The 21,955-nt window shown below is 43.8% G+C and overlaps 1 protein-coding gene across 6 annotated transcripts in view; it reads right to left on the minus strand.

Annotated features, from left to right (window-relative positions):
* The window catches only part of ccdc88ab (coiled-coil domain containing 88Ab), a 63,611-nt gene that overhangs the window by 19,573 nt on the left and 22,083 nt on the right, over window positions 1–21,955 (minus strand). For all 6 annotated transcript variants that reach the window (XM_056435343.1, XM_056435340.1, XM_056435345.1 and 3 more), the window contains exons 4-14: window positions 17,626–17,695; window positions 11,566–11,624; window positions 10,128–10,211; window positions 9,873–10,013; window positions 9,000–9,172; window positions 4,608–4,689; window positions 3,937–4,095; window positions 2,712–2,858; window positions 2,420–2,564; window positions 1,650–1,828; window positions 699–836 (exon numbers count right to left, since the gene is read on the minus strand). In XM_056435343.1, coding sequence (XP_056291318.1) covers window positions 699–836; window positions 1,650–1,828; window positions 2,420–2,564; window positions 2,712–2,858; window positions 3,937–4,095; window positions 4,608–4,689; window positions 9,000–9,172; window positions 9,873–10,013; window positions 10,128–10,211; window positions 11,566–11,624; window positions 17,626–17,695 — 1,377 coding nt within the window. The remainder of the gene's footprint in view (window positions 1–698; window positions 837–1,649; window positions 1,829–2,419; window positions 2,565–2,711; window positions 2,859–3,936; window positions 4,096–4,607; window positions 4,690–8,999; window positions 9,173–9,872; window positions 10,014–10,127; window positions 10,212–11,565; window positions 11,625–17,625; window positions 17,696–21,955) is intronic.

The following is a 21,955-nucleotide window of genomic DNA, read 5'->3' on the forward strand; positions in this document are numbered from 1 at the left end:
TAATTATGACTCTACCCTATATGGGGGTCTGAGTTATTCCTCATTCAGTTAGACCAGCGACCTGCCAGTCGATCGCGGGCGCTATGGTAGATCGCATGACATAAAATAAATTTGGCCCGCCCCCCTGTCACTTTCTCTATAGCGCCACATTACAGCAGCAGCATGTCATTTCTGTCTCTACGTGTCGCGTTAACAGTCCTCTGCCCGCCGTCTCGTGCGCTGCAGAGCTCCGACACCGGTTTGCGCACATTGGGACGGAGCAAAAAAAAAGTCACTAGCACCCCCCGTCAACAATCCTTCTCGGCTCGCGACTCACTAGCACCCCGTCAGTCGATCGCCTTGACTTGGTCACATAATAAGTAGCTCGCATGCTGAAAAAGTGTGAGCACCCCTGAGTTAGACCTAACATTTCATTTTCACTTAATGAGTGTGATGTTGTGCGAATCCGGTAACGTGCTGGGTTTACTGAGCGCGACGAGGCAAACGGCTTTTTCCCCCCTTTACAAATCGAATCTCAATGTTCATATTCAAAGCAATATCTAATTTATTTTGTAGAAAGAGAGAAAAAAATGAAATCTTTAAAAAAAAGTTGTGAATAGATTCAGAATTGTAGAAGATGTTATCCCCATCCCCCAAAAAACTAAATCTGTGTGTGTGTGTGTGTGTGTGTGTGTGTGTGTGTGTGTGTGTGTGCGTACCTGTCTCTCAGAGTTCTCTCTGAGTGTTTCCAGAGTCTTCTCCAGTAAAGCCTTCTCCTTCATCAGGTCGGTGCTCAGCGACTCGGCGCTGCAGAGCGACTCTCTGTCTGCCGTCAGTTCACTGCCCAACTGCTCCAACTGTGAACCATGTCCAAGGGACACTTTAAGAAGACGCACTCTCTCTATTGGGTTTTAATCTTCCTAATTAACTAATCAAACACGATTATGAGTCTATGTTACAAATATATCATGCATCTGTAACAGCTCTGCAGAAGTTAATGTATGGACACTCTCGGACCGATATCCATTAAATGAGACCGATTCTCGGGAGCTGCGTTCACATTTTAATGCGTTTTGGCTCCAAACCTCAAGTCACTTGGAAATATATTGTCCCTGACACTGGATTTTCCCCTTTGTGAGAGAGAAACACAATTTCATGCTTTTTATTCAGAGGGCACAGAGCGAGAGAGAGACTTATGTTTCTGAAACTAGCGGAGATCCTTCTCTTAGCGAGGGGCGTTTGGGTGTCAAAGACTGGAAAGAAAAGGCAATGCAGGGCTGTCGGGATTTACAGCTTTGCTTTCATCCTCCTATGCACCCCTCTCTATACTCAACCTCTCTCTACTCTCTCCTTCTTGCTCTTTCTATTTGTCGGCGAAAAGGCCGAAAGCCAAGTGTCGGGGTGATATATTATAGACGGGTGCTGGTCCAACATGCTAATGTTGGTGGTTAAAATTAAACTGCAATTACAGCCAATGCCATAAAGTGAAAGCACTGGGCTACCCCACAAAAAGAAAAGTGTAAAAATAATCATTTTGGACTCACAGTATCAGATATCATATTAGTATGTCAATGATGTCATACTTTTTCTTTTTTTATAAACAGGAAACTCTTTTGAACCTTAAACCTCAGAAAAGGAGAAACAACACTTAGAGACACAGTCCAGCTTACTTTGTGGTTCAGTCTCTGGTTCTCCTGGTTGACTTTGACCAGCTTGGTCACAGTGTCCTGACTGGCGGCTCCTCTCAGCTCCTCCATGGTCTTCAGCAGGGCCTGGTTGTCTTTCTCCAGCTTCAACAGGCGGCTGGAGGTCAGCTCATTCACCTCCTCACCCAGAGACTTCTGAGGGGCTGAGTCAAGGACAGCAAGAAAATATATCCGTCAACCATTAAACAAATGCAAAACAATTTGATAAATGTTCAGTTTAGACTTTTGCTGTTGAAGTCAACACCACAAATAAATAAATACAAAACCTTTGGGACTAACTTTTTAGAGGTCTTTAAGCTTTTAAAGTGCTATTTCAACAAACACACAACACACAGTCTTTATCCAGATCCCTGGCCAGTTAAACCTCTTAACAGCTTTCATAATCCAAACACACAAATTATCCTCCGTGAGCCACTGAATATTAATTACAGGTCCTAATTCTGTGGAAAGAAAAAGAAACGGCCGAGGCTGGCAAGTTCAGAAGGGGCCACGGGGGATGAAGCCAGGGCCAAGAGCCAATGAGCAAAGCCTGGTCTGTTGGCCTGCTGAAGCCTTCAAGCTGGTCCAATCAGGTGACTGTCAGCTGCATGACACTTTATCTCAACATCACATGCTTTGCTTTCCTCCACACTCCTCTTTGTTTATCTTTCAGTCAGCATAAACAACCGTGTTCTCTGGGGGTTTTTTTTTTTAAAGGGGGAAAAAAAGAGTCCTTGACTCCATCTTCTTCTCACCTTCAGTCAGTTCTGGTGTCTTGGACAGCTGCTCCAGCTCCCAGCCCAGATGCAGGGACTCGTCCATGCTCTGTTTCTGGGCCATCTCCAGCACAAGGTTCTCCTCCATCAGCTCCTCCATACGTTTACGGTCCATGTCCCTCTCCTGGAGATAAGAGAGGTGGAAAGTGTGCTGCGATAAACAAACACTGAACCCCTTGACAGCTGAAAGGTCCATGGGCCTTTTGATCCGATGGGAACCCCAGCTCGTTCGGCTCCGAGAGTCATAGCACCGATGTATAAATCATCTCACCATCTCCATGTCGTGGATCTTGGATTTAAGCTGCAGACCCTCCTTCTCCAGGAGGTGCAGTTTGTCGGAGCGGGTCCGGGTCGCGTCCAGCTGCTCCTCCAACATGCTCTTGGTCTCCAGCAGGACCTGGTTGTCCTCCTTCAACTCCTACAGAAGCACCGCGACAACAGAGAGAAACAACTAAACATAAACACGGCCGCCAGTGCAAGGAAATATTTATATATATTACTTATACTATCAGTACTATGATAAGAATCAGAAGTTACAGTATTAATAGTAACAGTATGAGCAGAAATTAAAATCACCAAATACAAAAAGTTATAAAATCACATATATTGTTAGATACACAAATATTCAGTTGATATTAAAATGGTGTAAATACTAATTATGCATGGTGAGCAAACTGACACGGGACTCTTTTAAGACCGGCCTGAAAACATTTTTATTCAGGAAGGTGTTTTTGACTTTGTGTTAAATAAATGCCAGCTATTTTCTTTTCTACTATATTTTTGTTGTGCACCGACAGATATGCTAGAGAGGTTCATGACATTTATGTTCGCTTTCTCTCATTCCAGGCTTCCTGATTGTGTTCACCTGTCATCACACCTGTCTCCTATGCTCATCAGTGTCAGCCCCGCCCCTGATTGGTCCCACCTGTGTCTTGTTACCATGTGCTTAAATTCCCCTGTCTCCCAGTGTTCCTTGTCCAGTTCGTGGTCTCCCCTGTTTGCCATGATCAGGTTGTGCTCTTGAAAAATTTTTTGATCCTCACTCGCGAGCGCTTTTTTTTTTTTCACGGCAGAAAATAAAAAAATAAACGACACAATACTTCTCTGTCTCTCCCTCCCGTGCAATTGGGTGGGTCCTCCTAAGTGTCTGAGATCGTAACAATTTTGTTTTTAACTTCTTACTCGCTCTGTAGCATGAGATTCCTTTTGAATGACAAGTGCTTTACAAATCAAATGCATCATTATTATTAGTTGCAAATAAATTTCCCTGTAATCCAATGCATGAATTTACAGTGAAAAATGTCAATATGCTGCATGGACAGTCGTTGGGGCCTTTATTATCTGGCTAGTTTAGAAACAGTGAAGGCATGTTTATGTCTCAAGGAACACCGAGTTGCATTAATGTCAGCAGCCCAATGCTGCATCACCCACGCGCTGTCCTTTAACAGACGCCGCCATCGCGGCTCACAGACGTTCCGCCGGGTGCAGGCGTGTACCTCCACTCTGGCCTTGTAGAACTCGATGTCGTGAAGTCTCTCCTTGTATCGGCACAGCTCGCTCTCTAGTTTGTCGACACGGATCGCCTTCTCCCGGAGCGCGTCCAGCTCGTCGCGGTAGGCCCGCGCCGACCGAGCGTCCGACATCAACTGGTAGCTCTTCGAGGAGACAAAAATGTGGAGCATTAAAATATGTGAAGAGGCTCTGAATGAGGAGTCCCGTGAACCAAAGTTGTGAACAGATATACAACCGTTAATCAAAAGCTACACTTGTTTTTACAAGTAATCTGGTATGTCAGACTGTTATTTAAAATCACAGATAAACAACCAAAAGTCGTGCATAAACAGGTAAAAAACAGGACAAACTCGACACACTATCAATTACCACAAGCACGCATACACGTCCCTCCGTGCCCTGAACCCATCCACCTGGTTTACGGTATCTAGTTTGTCAGCCTGCTGCCCACTTCCAAATCAAAAGCCGTGTGAGGCTGCTGCCGGGCTAAAGATAGCTCTAATAGCCTGTAATGAGCTGTACGGTTATAGCTCGCTGATTAAAAGCCTGGCAGACATGAAGTACTAAGAAAGCGGAGGGTGCAGCAGGTGAAGGGGTGGGGGGGTGAAGTCATATGAACTTTAGTGTGCGAGGACAAGTGGGATGGAGTTGTTACCTCTTGCTGATGTCTCTTGAGCTCCACTTCCATGATCTCAAGCTCCTGCCTGGTGTCCAAGAGCTGCTCACTCTTCTCCTCTCTGGAAAAGAGACCGGGGAGGGAGAGGAGTTAAACAAGGAGAACATGGGGGGAGGGAGGGGCGCAGGAAGTAACCTCAAAAGAGAAAAACACCAATTTCTCTGCAGGAGATTAAACCATGCACTGAGAGTCAGGGGCCAAGTGTGTCTTTGTGTGAGCATGTGTAGTAATTGAAAAGAGTATGAACAAGGACCTTCATTTAGGGATGTTTCCATCCTACAGCTTGCAGCTTAATCATTTAATAAGAACCAGCCTATTGACATAGTTACATGGGGAAACAAATACAATTGACATAACCTGCCAGAGAAGCTCCATTTTAGTTTCAGTTGGTAGGCATTTTGACAATAAATTGGTTTGTTTCCGTAAATAATTTATATTATTATTATTAAGGAATAAAGAATTTAAGCTTCATTTTCAACCGAGTATCATTGTCAGACTGCAAAGTGAACTGAAGAAACTAATATCTTAAAATAATCTTACTGTACCAAGTAGAGGTCATTGAGTTTGTATATTTCATGAGATGAGATCAGTTTCAGGTACAATTTTTTCATTTGAAATGTTATAAGATTAAGTATTCAGACTTCTTAAATGAAAAACTAGTCTTTGCAATAAAACAAGGCATACGCAACATCCTGTTGGGCAAAATAAATAAGCCTCTGTTGAAAGATGAAAATATGCCATTCACGTGTTGATTTCAAGAAATCAATAAACCCAATAGTCCATTCTCTCCTGTAGAAATAGCCCGTTGTGTCCTGTGAGTTTTAGCTGTGAAACAATGTTTTTCCTGTGTCCTGCCTTGAGGAGGGAAAAGACAGAAATACAAATAAGGGTAGAAAAGTCAGAGTCCTGTGACTACTTCAGGGCTAAACATATGCAAATCTGCTCCTGAGGCTCAGCCCCCTCATATCCCTTTATTCTGGAGAAATAAGATCAGAGCAGGAGAGGAGAAAGTTTGACATCCGATTGTGACGTGTTGCAAAACATGGAATTACATGCGACACTCTTTCACGCTTATTAGTAGTAGGGTCTTTCTGCTATCTCACACGCCTGTATCCATTTGTTTAAGTGACAGCGAATAGGGCAGAGGGATATTTGCTGTCTCTCTCTCTCTGTGTGTGTGTGTGTGTGATTGTGAATTCTTCCGGCTCTTTCCAACCGTCGAGGGAGAATGTGTCAACGCTTTGAAGGAAAACGACGGCATTCCTGAGATTCTTTTCCATCTGTGTGTGTGTGTGTGTTTGTGTGTGTCTGTCTGTCTGTCTGTCTGTGCATGCAACTGCAAAACTGAACCTCTGCTGGCCTATTTGATTACAGCTCTCTGGAGACTCAGGTTGCATCTCAATAAGCATCTTTTCTTTCCTATTTTCTTTCATGTCTCTCCTTCCTTCCACAGTTGCTTTGAAAGTAGGAGTCGACATGCAGGCAGAAGTTTCCTTTACCCATTTCTGTTTCATCAGTTAACCCCCACCCTACCCCCCAGATCACAAACACCTGTCAACTTTAGAATGGCAGATGAGCTGTGGGCTCTTATTATGGATGCAGCTGGCTCTGCTGCGTATGTAAATGAGTTAACAAGCGCTGCATCTGCACACGCAGACAAACACAAACACCTGTATGCACTGCTGGGTTTGAAAAGCCAAGACACAAAGGCAACCTTCTCCATGCTACTCAATGTCTAACTGGTACATCTCATTATAATCTTAATATATCCATAACCCCACATATTGGCTCTATTGAAATAACATATTGTCTTTTTTTTATATATATATATATATATTAATATTCTATATATATATATATATTATATATACATTATATATATATATATATGAAAACAACTTTTGTAATAAATATTACCAAACATTTTCGCAACAATATTATTGAGTTGTTTCTATAATAAACACTATAATAGCATGCCAAGGAACAGTGGGATGTACCACTGCACTTCCCTGATCAACCAGTATTCAATTATACACTAAAACAATGACGTAGTCAATGGATTATTCCTGCAGGAACATGGTTAATTTGGATATACCCAATTCCAGCCTAACGAGACATCCCTGCCTTTCACCTCACTGAGCTAGTCATGATGTGTAGTGGTGAATGATCTACTGGCATTCAAGTTGTGTTGGCTGGTTGACCCCAAAGTCAGGGTGACTCAGTAACTTCAGTAAATGGTTAATAGTTTAACACACAGGCTACAATTCAGTTAATCAATTCTCAATTTAGTCCCGTTATTATTAATGTACTCGTTATGAACACATTATTTATTAAGTGGACCGAGCTCAAGCTAATGCTGTCCAATACAACCATCGTGCAATGAATGCTACAACCATGAGGTCATAGTACAGTTTCTGTTGTTACATCGTACAGAGAGGCCCTACTGTCATTTAGGAAATGAGACTGAACGTTATAACCTTCATGAAAATAGGATATACTGCAGGACTGATGAATTACACTGCGTTACTTTTAGCTCGGTGAACCTGACAAACTGTTTGAAATATTCCCGACTGGGCTGAGAAAGAAAAACAAGTCCAATACATTTATATTTAAAGCTACCACAGGACTCAGAGAGGTGAATAGAAGCTGTACGAAATACATTTTCATCCTGGGAATAGCGTCTGTAAATATGAGCCTCACTCCGTTTCATACTGTAGGAATAAACGTGGTGCGTCTGAGCGTGAACAGGAGGAGGGAAAAGCAGTCGCTCTATTCGACATATTAACAAACAGACCACTGTGGGACCACTGAACCGTACAGCCCCCTGGCTCTAGCCTGGTCTCCTTTTCACACACAAACACAAGTGCACGCACAAACACACACACACACACACCTCAATTTGTATGCAGAGAGGCAATATGTGTGCATGTGCACACACCGAGACACAATAAACACACTGGTTCTCTGCCCGAGAGAGGAAACTGCATCATGTGAGCAGACTACATTCTGGCCCATCACACCAACAAATAAACAATACCATGGATACAAACAAACAACGTAACTCATTTGCGTGTCAGGTGATGTTCTATAGCCCTAGTTAGCGCTACTGAAGAAATCCTAATGTAGGTCAAGGATGTAAAAGGGAGATGTTTACAGCCATGAGTGTCAGACCTTTTCAGCACAAAGAACGAGCTCAAGGAAAGATGAGTTCCGGTGATCATGTGACCAAGCAGAGGTTGACCTGCACTCCTGTCTGAGTTACAACCAATTGTTAAAGAGCCTTAAAGTGTGTCAAACAGACAATGGCATGTGTGTGGGGGAATGCAAATGAGACATCCTTCAAGAGATGTCCTGCAAAATACTGTGGCAGAGTGACACAGCATTCAAATATGATCAAAGGCCCTTTCCAAATCATTGGGAGCACTCGGAGATAAACATTAGCATGATAACTCCTTTAAATACATTTCCAGCATCCTACGGTGATGAACATTCTTCTACACTAGAAGTCAGATATACTCAAGCATGCAAAGGATTCCCTTGAAGTAGGAATGACGCGTTATCTGAGAAGACAGTCATATCTAACCCACGATTAGTTTCAGCTGGGATTTTAATCTAGAAAACAAAGAAGGGTAGACTGGAGTACACAAGACCTCCGGTTCTATCAACACAATCAGTAACGAAATGGACCCGAGGCCAGCAAGTCTGATGAGTTGGATTAAATACTCCCTCCTGGTCAGAAAGTGCTTCCTTTCTTCCAACTGGTCTGTATTGACCATTAAGACTTTGTCTGGCGAGGGACTACAGCACTTTAAAAAGGAAGCTCTATTATTCATAGGCAGAATTTAAAAGGCCTCAACTAGGCTTATGCACGTGTGGTGCAGTGTGACATAATAACAGCCTGGTCTTATGCGAGTAATGGAGATGGAGGGAGGAAATGGACTGTTGGCCTCCACGACTCTTCCTCTCTGCATCGTCATCGTCTTGAAGCCTCATGTTTAATGATCGGATGAAGAGATTTAAAACCCCAAACAACAACGAGGAGAATACACTCATAGTGCGTTCCCGTGAGAAACGTGACGACGAATTCCAGTCTGCTTAAATTACGGCCTTTCCTTGACCTAAAAACTTTTAGATCTTTCTGATTAGTCAATATTGTTTGATTAGAGGATGTAAACCAGTCATAAAAGAAGGAAAATGGAAACTACGGTGGAAAACAACATTGGGTAAATAGTTCTGGTCCAATTCCAGCACTCGGTCTTAAGGTCGTCTCTGGTGAACTAAGACGGTATATCGCCCGTTTTTCTGCATTTGATCCCTTCTGCCCAACTTCAGTATTGGTTTTCTTCCAGCTGATAAAGCCGTGGCACTCACAGTTCCTGCCGAAGGCGTCTGATCTTGGCTTTGGCATCAGCCAACTCCACAGAGAGGTGCTGCCGGCTTTCGGTCCTCCTCATACTGGGAGAGTCACCGGGAGACTGGATCGGATAGGGAGCCAGAGGAGACAGCTGCACACAGTCTCTCTCCTGGGTTAACTCCACTATAGTCTGCATGGGGGAGAAAAAAAGAATGGACAGGCAGCGAGATATCTAGCTGTGTAGATGTGTACAAAAGCCCATGAATAGAACAGTTGTTGACTCCTAAAAACCAAACTCAATAAGAGAAAATACTCCAAGTAGTGTTACAACAGAAAGGTTGTCAGCCCGGCATCGACGACATGCAAAGAGGAGAGTCGGTGCACGGATTCACCGAAAGCACCCCCACGACTTAAAACTAGAACATAGGCATGAGGGCAAAAAGTACACCTCAGGTCACACACAGACGATTTTGATCTCTTGCCCCAGAAAGGAAATGGGATTTTAATGGAGAGCAGCTGGACTACACAGTGGTAATCTGGAGGCTATTACAGACCCTGACACACACACACACACACACAAAGATTGGCTATCATCTGCACCCTATGGGTTGGAAACTCACGAAATGATGCATATACTCTCAGTAAAAAGCACACGCACACACACACCCACCCACCCACACACACACGCACCATCCATGAGACTGTTAAAGTTTCAACCCTTCCTTCCTGAGGCCGCTCTTTTGTGGCAGCAGGGAAATGTTTCCACACAACCCAGACTAGAAATAGCCCATCATTTTCATCAGTGAAGTTGTAAATAATAGAAAAACCCACAAACCCACAGTTTACAAGTATATATAGAAACACATGCATATCTGTAAGCATGTCATTACCTCCAGCTGTGTGTCCCTGTCATCCACCAGGCGTTTGAGGTGGAAAGCCAGGTTTCTGGAGAGGTTGTCCAGGTCCTCAGGAGGCATTTCCCCACTTTCCAACCACTGCAGGTCCACTACGTTCTCCTGATCATGAGTCACCTAAAAGCACAAACCACACATCATCACACCCTGAGCAAAATGTCCATTAGATGAGTGGTAACAACGGTCGAGGAGGTGAGATATAGTAATCGTCTCCGATTGGAGGATCAATACCTCTTGGATGTGGGATGCTATGGCAGCTTTGGTGTCAAAGTCCAGAGTCTGGATACGCTCAATGTGTTCTTCCTTCTTCTCGCACTGTAAACAGAGAGGTGGGTTGGGGGTCAACTGGAGGTCAGGAGAGCGACATTGCAGATACGGGACGGACACTGATCTGATATACATGTTTACAGGAAGTTGTATTGAGGAAAGAGGTCTAGTCTTCAAACGTGACTTTATCTTCTAGATTAGACAAAGACAACGTTCCTCTCGTTGGCAGAATGTGAGATGAGAACAAAACTCAGCACCACGGTGGCAAACTAAAGGTTATTAAGTGAGAATTAGACGCATGAATGCAACTCTAGTGTCTCTTCGCTAAACAAAATAGAGCTGGTAAAAGGTCTATGCTCTGATTGGGCTTTGTCGCGAGACAAGAAAGCCATTTCTGACTAATTCTTGTCATGAAAAGGCAGCAGAGGGTTGTTTGCTGTCCTGGCTCCTCAGGAATGAGCTCCCCACTGACATCAGGACAGCAGAAAGTCTCTACATCTTCCGCCGAAAACTAAAAACTCATCTCTTCCGACTATATCTGGATTAAAAAACAGATTTGCACTTCAGTGGAACTTAAATGGCTCTTACTTATGGTACTTTTGTAGTTTGACTTTCTTGAAAAAAAATTACGTTCTGGTTGTTTAGATTGGTACTCTTGGTTGAATGCACTTATTGTATGTCGCTTTGGATAAAAGTGTCTGCTAGATGACATCTAATGTAATGTATAGTAATGTAATTTGAGGGAGGGTGGATCAAATGGAGACTGGCTTTTCGAGTTTAATGGCTCCAAGATGACCAATAAAAGTAGTGAACAATTATGCAACCGGCTCAGTTGAAGACCCTCCCATCATACGTAAGACCATTCACAGTATTGCTGAATCATGAGACACGAGCACAAAACTTTGCTTAAAGTTTGAACTCGTGAAATAGAAGAACTTTATTGTTCCGACCGACGTGCTCCGTCTTGCTGTCTTGGTGTGTGCCCTTTTAAAACCTAAATAACTTAGAAATATATGACGCGTGTAAGGGCACTTTTGCAAGCTGTAGTTTGAATGACTAGTTTAAATCTGAGTGATATTGATACTTCTATTTAGTGGTTCGGTTTCACACTGGACGAATAAATAATAATCAGACGGTATTTTGGTTGACTTCCTGCAGTGGCGTCGGTTCTTACTGCAATCCAACAGCAAATCTGTTCCCTTGGAAACGGTCTGAGACCACCCCTCGGAGGTTGTTTCGGACCGGTTGCTTTGGTTCATACCAAAGTGTGATTACTGCCCTCGTATCTCCTTCAAGGAACCGAACCAGGGGTTGAACCGCACCGGAGTTTAATGAAAACGGACTAAATGCTGGCTTTAGAAAGAGCCCTTAAGTGGTTACGTGGATTCCAGCGTGCTCTTACCTGGACAGCGCAGCCGAGGACTAGCAGCAACAGTTTTTTCACCTCCTCCAGACCTTGCTCTAAAAAAGGAAATAAACACAAAAGACAACACACCATTACATCGGTCACATTTCAGCTTATGTGGTTTAATAAGGAACAGGCTAACAACACACAACAGCAAGTGAATAAATCTATCGGTTGCGGTCGGAAACTGGTGAAATTAGAGATCTGGTGATTGATGGAGGGGGTCAGCATATTTGCCTTTCTTTAGGCTCTACAAAGGGCTTCGTAATAACACACGGTCCCTGTTTTCAATTATGGCTATAACATTATCGAGGTTAAAGCAGGTGTTTCCTCCACAGATGTGGTCTTACTCATCGGCCCACTCTGGCACATGTTCAAATATATTTTCCTATAGTAATAAAAACAAATCAAGATAATTCTTAGTTTGTTTCAATTCCCTCCCAATAAAAAAAATACAAAACCTTCTCTAGTAACAGTACCACAATGTTTTCCACAGTGCAGATCGCTGACAGATTTAACTTCAAACTCTTCCACGTGTCGGGACGTTGTCGGGAACGGCTGAAACCCACAAACAGCTGCTCGACAGGCCCGAGCTCATCGGAGGGATCTGCTCCTGGAGAGCAGTCAACCAGGTGGTGCCTGTGTGTGTTACACCGACTAGTTGTGTTTTCGTGAAGGGTGGTCTGTCCGCCGCTCCGTTTAACGGGCCAATCGGCAGCTCAACGGCAGCCGTACAGGAAGACAATTTAGATCTCCGACTTTACAAATGATTTAAAAAAGGAAAATCAATATCGGATTAATTGAGCTACTTGTCAACATTATGGAAAAGGCTGGAGAAAGGAGTCGGGTTGTCTGTGTAAAGCACCAATTTAAAAAGCGGCAAACGGACGAGCGAGCAGTTCCTTTGGGAACGCTCTGTCGGCCAAAACGGAGAACCCATCCTTCCATTTGACAGAATCCGCTTGACTACCACGTAAATCTCCCTCCCTTTCATTCTTCTTGAAGCAATAGAAACACACAAGGCAATGTGTTCTTGCGCAATCGAGACCTCGCTGTGGCCATGATGTGGCAGATGTAATGAATCGCCCTCTTAAATGCAAGACCAATGTGACAAATAATCCTTGGTCAGCAATTTAAAAGGGCAAAAACACGAATGGGAGAAAAGAATCTGCTCTCTAGACATAAACTTTGTATTTTGGGCCCAGTCAGTGATGTCACAGCAGGTTATTTTGCATTACAGCTGGTGGAAAACTAAACCTGCATGTTTTCTTTGAATGTGATTTCACTGTTGACTTCCCCCTCAAGACTGGATGTGTGGACGTGTCCATCGTGACATGGAAATGTAGCTATTATTACATTTTTTCTGTACTGCCACCAAGAAAAAAAGGTGACTTTGTTTTCTCTATGTCAAAAGGGAACTTTCCAACTCCAGGTAGGACATTACAGCTAAACACTTTTCAAAGACAACAGGTACTAGTCTGTACAGGTAATGGCGTCATCTACTCCCAGTGTAGAGCTTCTGTCTGGCCATTTCAGAAACTTTCTTAAACCGACAATCAGGCATTCTCGACACAACGACCTCTGTCATTTGCTTTTGTGTACAACCTGGAGCGACACTATGAACGGCTGAATCTAAAACTATTATCCACATTTCAAAAAGATTATTATCTTTCATTTTTCTCCATGACAGGTTTTTAAAACTACCTTTAATGCCCGACGAGGAAAAGGTGTTATTTTTGTAGTTATCTTCAGGCATAGCTGTCTCTTAATGATGCCCACTCCCACTGCAGCCATAACTAACTTGATTAAATAACTCCAACAGCAGAGGACTGATTGTACCAAGTAGCACCCAGACATAAATGACACGGCTTTATGGGTGTTGACTGGGGCAGTGATGGAAAAGCTCAAATGAAGACTCGAGTTTCCTCATCTACATTGGAAACGCCTCATTTCAATTCCTGCCAATATGGTGGTGGGCTATCAGTCAAGAGGATGTCACCGTTTTATGCTGAGTCAGCACTACAAAACCCGTAATCGGCACCTGCATTCAGGATACGGGAAGAAATAGTCAGCATATGAAGAGAATAAGAGCAAAATTGGGCTAGAAAAAATATAATTCTCAAAGCCGCAGGGCTTAACGGTGCACTATCAGAGCTATAAGAACCCATCCTGGGTCGGGGGATGGATTTAGCTCAGCAAGTCTACTGAAGCAACATGGGAGAGATAAGGACCCTCGTAGGATGAATAATGTATACAGCCAGAGAGGGGGACGAGAGGGAGACATGGCAAGAGGGAGAGATGAAAGGAGACAAAAGAGGGAAAGAACCAGAGCACCAGAAACACTTGGGAGGGACGGAGGAAGAGAGAAACCAAGAGAAGGAAAGAGAGCAGGAGGGAGGGCAAAGAGGCAAGGTTCAAAATAGAAAAGAGAAATCTCCCTCGCGGCAAGGAGGCGGTCCCATCTCTCGGCTATAGCCTCCTCTTTTCTCCCTGTCTCTTCCTCCCTTCACACACACACACACACGCACAGGCTTCATCCATCCATGTGTTCTCTGCATCCATCCATCCATCCATCCATCCTTCCTTCCTTCAACATTGTTACAAATCATATGCGCCTCCCGTTTGTTTGCATTTACTCATCGAGGCTTCCTTTGTCACTTCCTCCCTGTGTTATCCTCCGAGCAGGAGATGGACAGTGACTGACCCTTCTTCCTGCAACGCCATTGTTCATCTCTGTGTGTGTGTGAGGATGTCAGCGAATAAGGGGAAGAAAAATGGGGCTGCCCACATGTGCAAGCAATTGCTACAGCGCTCTCTCGTGCCATGATGAATAGAGGCATTCAGGACCCGATGACTCGCATGTCAGGGGTGAGAATGGTGCAAGCAATCTGATATCGCTTTGACGGCCTGCCGGAGTCTATTCAGCCCATCTCACTGGGGCAGAGGACGGAGCTGGCTGATCCTTATGCTCAGATTATTATTTCAGGGGCACGTGTGTTTTAGAAGATGTCAGGAGCCGCGAGCGGCCACGTCTGAACCAGCCAGTCTGCTTTCACACGAGACGCACAGAGCCGGCTGATCACGAGGACGCAAGGGATGAAATACTAAAATGCGTATTGTTCAAATTGGCATTTTCCTCTGTTTATCTTCGCTGTCCCATTTCTCATAACTTTCAAAGCCAACCCAGCACTTGCATCTTCCCAGTCACACACACACACACACACAGACAAACAATTCAGTCTAACCTATTCTTTCCTATGGAGACACGAGGCGGCTCCACCACGCTGAGAAAACAGACTGCGTAAACACATCCGCCTACACACATGGCACACTGTTTGGTCCAGAAAGAAAAAGACTGGCCCGCGTTTCTTTATACACACACACACACACACACACACACACACATAACAGTCAAGCCTCTCGGTTAATGCTCTCTGTCAGCTGCCAACAGTTATCTCTGTTGTCGCTACTGTTAAAACAAAAAAGGGTTGTACTCTTTGGGAGGAGCGTTCAGTGAAAACAATGGTTTGATCCATCATCATGCAGCGTGGAGAGAGAGGATGTGATGTTTTTTAGGAGTTAATCACTGTTGCAGACTGAATCTATGAAGTAATAGATGACATAAATGACTGCAAGTGACTTGAATGAACCGATCAGCATTTTGGGGGTGACATATTTTGAGGGGAAAGAAGTTTTCAGAAGACCAGATCACTGCTGGAAATTCACAAGCTTTGAGACTAAACAAGGGAGGTACTGTTTGCGTGTGTGTGTGCACGCTCACTAAACACAACTTGCATGCACAAGGGAGTGTGTGTCCGTGCATCTCTCTGTGCATGTATACACAAGGCAGACCAAGGTAAAGCAGAGCCGACAGTGCATTCCCACTAGTCACACACACACACACACACACCTAATGAGCGCATAATAAAAGCCACATGTCCAATGACTTTCAGCTGGCAGACGCTGAGCCAGAGTCAGACTCCACAGCCACCGCTGGCCTGCCTGACTGATTGTCTGACCAGCCAGAGGGTAACGGGCAAAAGGAACCCTGAGGAATGCCGTCTACTGCCTTCCGTCTGCTCTGGTCCACTTGCTCAGCGCTGCACTGCACTCTCATCCAAGTGAAGTCAACTTCAGTATTCACGTCAGTCATCTGTACGGCTGCAGATGGGGTCTTTCAAGGCGCCCTGCATCAGATCTTCAGAAATGTGCTGCTGTTGACATTATTTTGGGAATCGTGCTTTAGCATCACGATTATGATGTTCTTATCACACATGTTCACATGTAATATGTTCTAATCACACAAACATACTTTTTAAAACTACTTGTGAAAGTGTGTTTCTTTTGCAGAGCGTTGGTAGATGTTTTACCTCACAGGGGAATTAACAACCAAGTCCTCCATTATCGTTTGTTCATTTACCCATCATGCCTGTGGGGGGAGTACGGAAATTAAAGAGGCAACTGTGACCATTGGAGAGCCCAACATAAGAGCAATGGATGTGGTGAAAGTGTGACAAAGGCAGCTGAGGGAGGACGGGGATTTAGAAAGCCATTCCCTCGGCTTAAAGAAGGTACGAATATCCTTCAACAAGCGTTGCCAGATGAGCCTGGAAACAATCCACTCTCTTTGTAGGGATGCACACAAAGGCTATGAAGCTGTGTGTGGACACACTTTGCCAAAAAAGTAAAAAGAAACAAATGACCAACAAATCCAATGAAGAGCTAAAGTTTTCCAATGCGATCCATTGTTCCTGTAAATGATCTAAATCGGGCTGGGAGCCTTTTTTCCATCACATAGTTCTCCTTTTATACACACTTTTATTTCCACAGCCAGCACTCCATGATGGAAAACAAGATGGCCTGCTGCTCGTCATCTCATCTCATCTCTAGCCTCATCGGGGTCACATTGGGATATCAAGTAGCATTTGGGGCTGCAGAGGTCAAGCTGCTCAAACATGTTTTCACGAAATGCAAACACCGGACACTCCACTACTGTTGCGTCGAGGCTGCTCGGACGTATCGGATGTCTGCGTTCAGGAGGTCCAAGCCGTTGCGGCAAAATGGTTGAATTAATTTAAACGCTCGATAGAAGTTAGCCTTCCTTCTTGTGTCCGTGTTCTTAGATCTTCATTAAACCGGGGCGAAGTTGACTTTTAATGCGTTTTCCTTTTCCCCAATTTATCTAAGAGACATCCAGGAGAATGAGCCCCTTCTTATCATCACTCTTTAGTGGATGGGATGTATAAAAGGTCACAGACGGAAATGACTCCTTCAACCAAGTCTCAAGATTCAAGGTTTTTATTTGCCGTTTGTGCATAGAGCAACAGTCCGGACACATTGGAATTATTGTGCAGGGCTCTCCGAGTCAACAGAGGTAAAAACACACGATCATAAAAAAACATTAAAAACACACAATGTCTCAGAGAAACACATGAAGTCAAGAGTCAACTCCATCGCTCTAAATGTGCCTTTTTAGAAACAATATGTCATAATACTAATGTTGGAGTTACCACATAAAAGTCCTTTTGGATTTGAAGGTGGGTCCCAAAGAAAAGAGACTTTCATTTGCCTTTTTTTTTTTTTTAAGACGAGCGTTACCGTGTCCTTGAAACCAGCTCGTTAATCTGTCCACTTCCCATCACCTCAACAATACGACCAGCGCTGCTCACGCTCCCCATCATACGTTTCAATAGCGAGGGTTATGAATGAGTCATTATCGAGTTAATAGAGAAACAAAGAAAGGAAGTGGCTGGAAAATTAACTCTACATCCAGAGGAAAAAAGTCACATGACTCATGAAAGCAATAGATGACTCAAAGGAAGTCTATTGTTGCAAGGTAGCTGCTGTCTTATTAGAATGTGTCCTCCTTGTGAACTGTGCAGACGCTCGCTGCGCAAGTAATTCAACGAAGAGAAACGTCTTGAAGCAGATATGAAAATATAGTTTGGTTTTGCTTATGTTTAGAGGCCAAGAGCATTTTTTTTAAAACAGCAGCATTGGTCAAGGTATTAGTCAGGTTAATATGGTGGTTGTATTGTTGAGCACACTGACACTTACCAGACAGAGGGTTGCGGCCCAGTACCAGCACGTTTGGTAACGGCATCATCACCAGCTGCTGGAGGGTCTCCTGTTACACAAAGAGAGGAAAAGTCAAGAAGAGAGATCACTACGTAGCATTTTAGAAGAATTACAGATATGAAAATGGAGTATTTGAGTGAAATTTCTCACAAAAATGCCAATTGTGTCAGGTGGCAAGGCGTCGACTTGCAAAATTAACAGTATCAATCTCCTGATGGTGCCTGTGTGTGTGTATGTGTGTGTATGTGTGTGTCTTGATGCAAGTGACAGTGGTATTTATGTGGTTTAAATTGCTGGTGCGGGTTTCGCCGCAGGGCCCCCACCGTTCACGTGTCAATCACTTAAACCAAAATTAAACTTTGAGCTGCAGATTACAGCACTCGTGCATCAAAGTGTACACCGCACACAGAGAGACGCACACAGTGTGTGAGGGTGGGGCACTTAATGTTGGTGTACGGTTTTAAGTGACAACATATAAATGCCTTCACTAGCCTCTACAGGTAATGTACATTCATGTCTTTACATAATTATATTGATTCAAAGTGCAACAATAACAAATACCGGGAGTCACGTTGCTCCATTATAAAATCTTCGATGGAGGCCATCACTCATCAGCGGCCTGGAAAAACACAGTTGGGGTCCTGACCTTTAGAGCAGTACAAATAATTTAACATCACCGTGGTGCTGAAAAGAAAGGACGGTTTCTTTAAGAACATGAAGGTCACCCAATTTTAATATTTCATGTCTGCTCTCTGCCCTCCGGTGGACAGAACTCATTAGACCCGACGGGTCGCCTACGCTCCGCAGGTTACTGCTGAAGCCTTGACAAAGAGGCTTATATAAGTAAGGGTGTATATATATATATAACCAGCTGCCCTATATTATTACCTCACCTCGTGAGGAGGGCAGGGAATCTGACAATCATCTGACATCATTGATTGCTTAAAAATAGAAAAATAACTGGAATTTTGGAAATTTTTAAAAATTGAAAGACAAATTAATTAAAAATTAAAAAAAAATTTAAATATTTTAATTTTTTAAGCTTAAAGTTAAGTTTATATTATTTTACAGTCACAAATTCATCTACAAATATATATATTTTCCTAATGTGGAGAAAGAGGCAGCGCTGTTCTTGGCTGAGATTTAGCACCTCACCTTAAAATAAAAAGATTGGTTAACGAGACCCAAACATGATCATTAATACCAATATTACCATATTCATGCGTGGACTGTACAGTCAATTAAGACATGTACAAGCAGAATCAATTCACTAACTCCTTGGCGGTGGATTTAATTAAATATTACATTTGCATTCTTCCCTCAAAGTTTTTCTTCAACACCGTGTTTCAGTTCCTCTTCTCTCCTTTATGAAAATATGTTTTTTACACATTGTGCTCGTTGTTCGAAGAACCTGGTTGCGTCATCGGTTGCCCATGTCAAGGTGAACGTCTTCAATACACAACTTCAGATTCATCCTCCTTATCGGGCCTCGCAGCAGAAGCGACAGACACCGGGGGTCGAGCTCTTTGTTGGCGGTTTGATTCGACTCAGACGGAAAACCAGCGGTTAACAGAGGAAGCTGTGAAGAATGGTGTGTGTGTGTGTGGGGGGGGGGGGGATTTCCAGCACATCACTCGCATCTGGTTTCAAGCAGATAGTAGCACAGAGTGACAAATAAAAAAGGGAAGTGCTACAAGATGTCGAGCATCATACTGCATCGTGTACGTGGTATTTGTGTGTTTTCTGGCCCACCCCCTGTGTTAATGGGATCCGTGCAATGTGTGTGGTAAAAACCTCCGTCGCCACCACACTTTCATTTGAGCAAACGGGTGAATGAATGAAAAAAACTCATCATCTACAGTTTGGTGCACGGCCACCAAATGTATTCAGAAGAAGCTTCTATGAACGGAGGTGAAGATCAAAGTTGGGGCTGCACTGATCGTCAGTCACAGTTATTAAATTAGCACCACGTTTCCTCCGTCATGGTGATATCAGCGCTGACCCCATTGGCCCCGTCTGTCCCTCTCTGTTTACACTGCTGTACAGGGTCATGTGGGGTCATGGACAAACAGAAAAAGGTCTGCCATTTACAAACCAACAGACCATACATGAGCCCGTTCCCTTTTCAGATGTGAGATGAAGATCTTCTAGATCAGGCTTATTCAACTAGCGGCCCGCGGGCCGGATACGGCCCGTTTGAGTTTAACTACGGCCCGCAAGACTGCCTGCAAATCAGTATAGCTTGGTAAGAAAAAATAAAACTGACGGACACGCCTCTTTTATACATTGAGACATCTAACCCAGAGCCATTGAGTTTCACTGTTGCCTCAACCAAACCTGTATGGTTACATCTTTATGTTACGCACCGTGTTGGTTGCCGGTGTTACACCCCTACTGGTTTTCAAACCTACTGGTTTCCCTGCGCGTGCGTTGTGTTCTCTTCACATCTGCAGCTGGGCTCTGTCGCTCACCAGATTCGTCACACATTCACAAACATATTGCTGGAGATCTTCAAGCCACCGTTCATATCCATTTCGGCGATTACGATTGTATAAGTGAGCAGCGCATCACAGCCACGGATGAAGAAATACATTTTCGAAAAAATAAAAATAAAAAGATCGCCCGACCTGGTTTCGATCCCTTTCACGCAAAAGGAGTCTGCACTCAAAGACATGCAGTCTGTGCGCTGCGCCACCAGATATTAGTTTCAACTCAAGTAATTTATATATTGATGCATTAAGTCACATTTCTTATGTTTTCATGGGAACAGTTTGGTTGAAGGGATCTGAAACAACTGGTTACCTTGAGCGGATATTTACACTTTGAAACATGTTTATAGTGATGCTTGTTCGCAACACTTTTGCCACACAATACCGACGCATTTTCGTGTGTGACTGTTTACCTGTGGAAATATACATTACTGTTTTTCATTTTTAGCCATTATTTTATCAATATTCTGTGCGGCCCTCACACCCCCCGTGATTTTCTTATTCGGCCCACTTGCTACTGAAGTTGAATAGCCCTGTTCTAGAGTGAATTATCGGGATGTCGGTCTTGTAAAGAGACTCAAAACCTTTCGACGTCGACAAACAGGGTGATGCCAAAAACAACACAGATCGTAATTCATCAGTTCTGACATGATATGGCGGCCCTAACTCATGATGAGTAAATAATACTGTGTCAGGCTGTTCCCGTCAGAAGTGACCAAACTGTCTTTTTGTCTGACGACTGAGACAGATTGACTCAACCAGCGTCAGACGGGGTAATCAGCTGGTGTCTCACAGAAAGGCATTTGGCGCGTGCCTGACCGCCAACCCGGCATGCGAGTCTCATGACAGCCGCTTTGGGCAGAATTAGCAAAGACTATAAAAACCTAAATCTGCATGAATCAGAGGAAACGATGGAGGCTGGCGTCACCCTCATATCTAAAGTCTGTGAACATCTCCCGAGTTGGTGTTTGAAAAAAATCTATTCCAGAGATTGCATTGTAGAAAATGATGAGTCACCACAGAGGAGAAAACCTCAACTGGATCTTTAAGGTAACAACACACACACACACACACACTCTTGCTTCTTCACAACCCCCTGTCCCACTACAGACCACTGCCTTCCATCAACACATGCTCACACCTGCCCCCCTTCAGTGGCAGCGTGTGTTTGCTGTGCGAGCACAACATGGCAGGCCCTTAGTTATCCCCCCTGTCGTTGTTTTTCTCTTCTCATACCACCAAAATATTCAAGCTGCAAAGATCTAAAGCATGCATCTTTTACTGAACACTAAAGGCAAAACTACATTAAGGGCTTCAGTGGGGGTATGAGAGTTGAACTGATCCGTGCAGAGTCGTGATGCAACACGATGCCTTTCCCTGCCTTTCCCCCCATTGAACCTCCTCTGGTGTGCCCGGGTGTCAGCCTTTAGCACTGCAGGATTAATGCAGACTCTTTATCGATGTTCAGAGTGTAAAGACCACCGGGTCTCTCCCACAGAGGAAGGCAGCGTCACTGCTTTAGTGCATTGTGCAGCACAATGTCCATTATTAATACTATAATGCTTTAACTGATGAACAACATATAAATATAAGTAAATACTATAATGCTTTGACTGCATGACAACATATAAATATAAGTAAATTGCTCTTGCTTTGGATTGGTTTGAATGGTAACCTTTGTTTCGGCTAACAGAAGGCGTGCGTGTCCAGCCAACGTTATTTGAATCGTATTGATGAAATGGATGGATGGACGACTCATTCAACATGTCATATAGTGCTAGATTTAGGAAAGATGTGGGTTATAACGAGCTTTGAGGATG

The sequence above is a fragment of the Pseudoliparis swirei genome, chromosome 17 (assembly GCF_029220125.1).
Source record: "Pseudoliparis swirei isolate HS2019 ecotype Mariana Trench chromosome 17, NWPU_hadal_v1, whole genome shotgun sequence".
Classification (NCBI taxonomy): domain Eukaryota; kingdom Metazoa; phylum Chordata; class Actinopteri; order Perciformes; family Liparidae; genus Pseudoliparis; species Pseudoliparis swirei.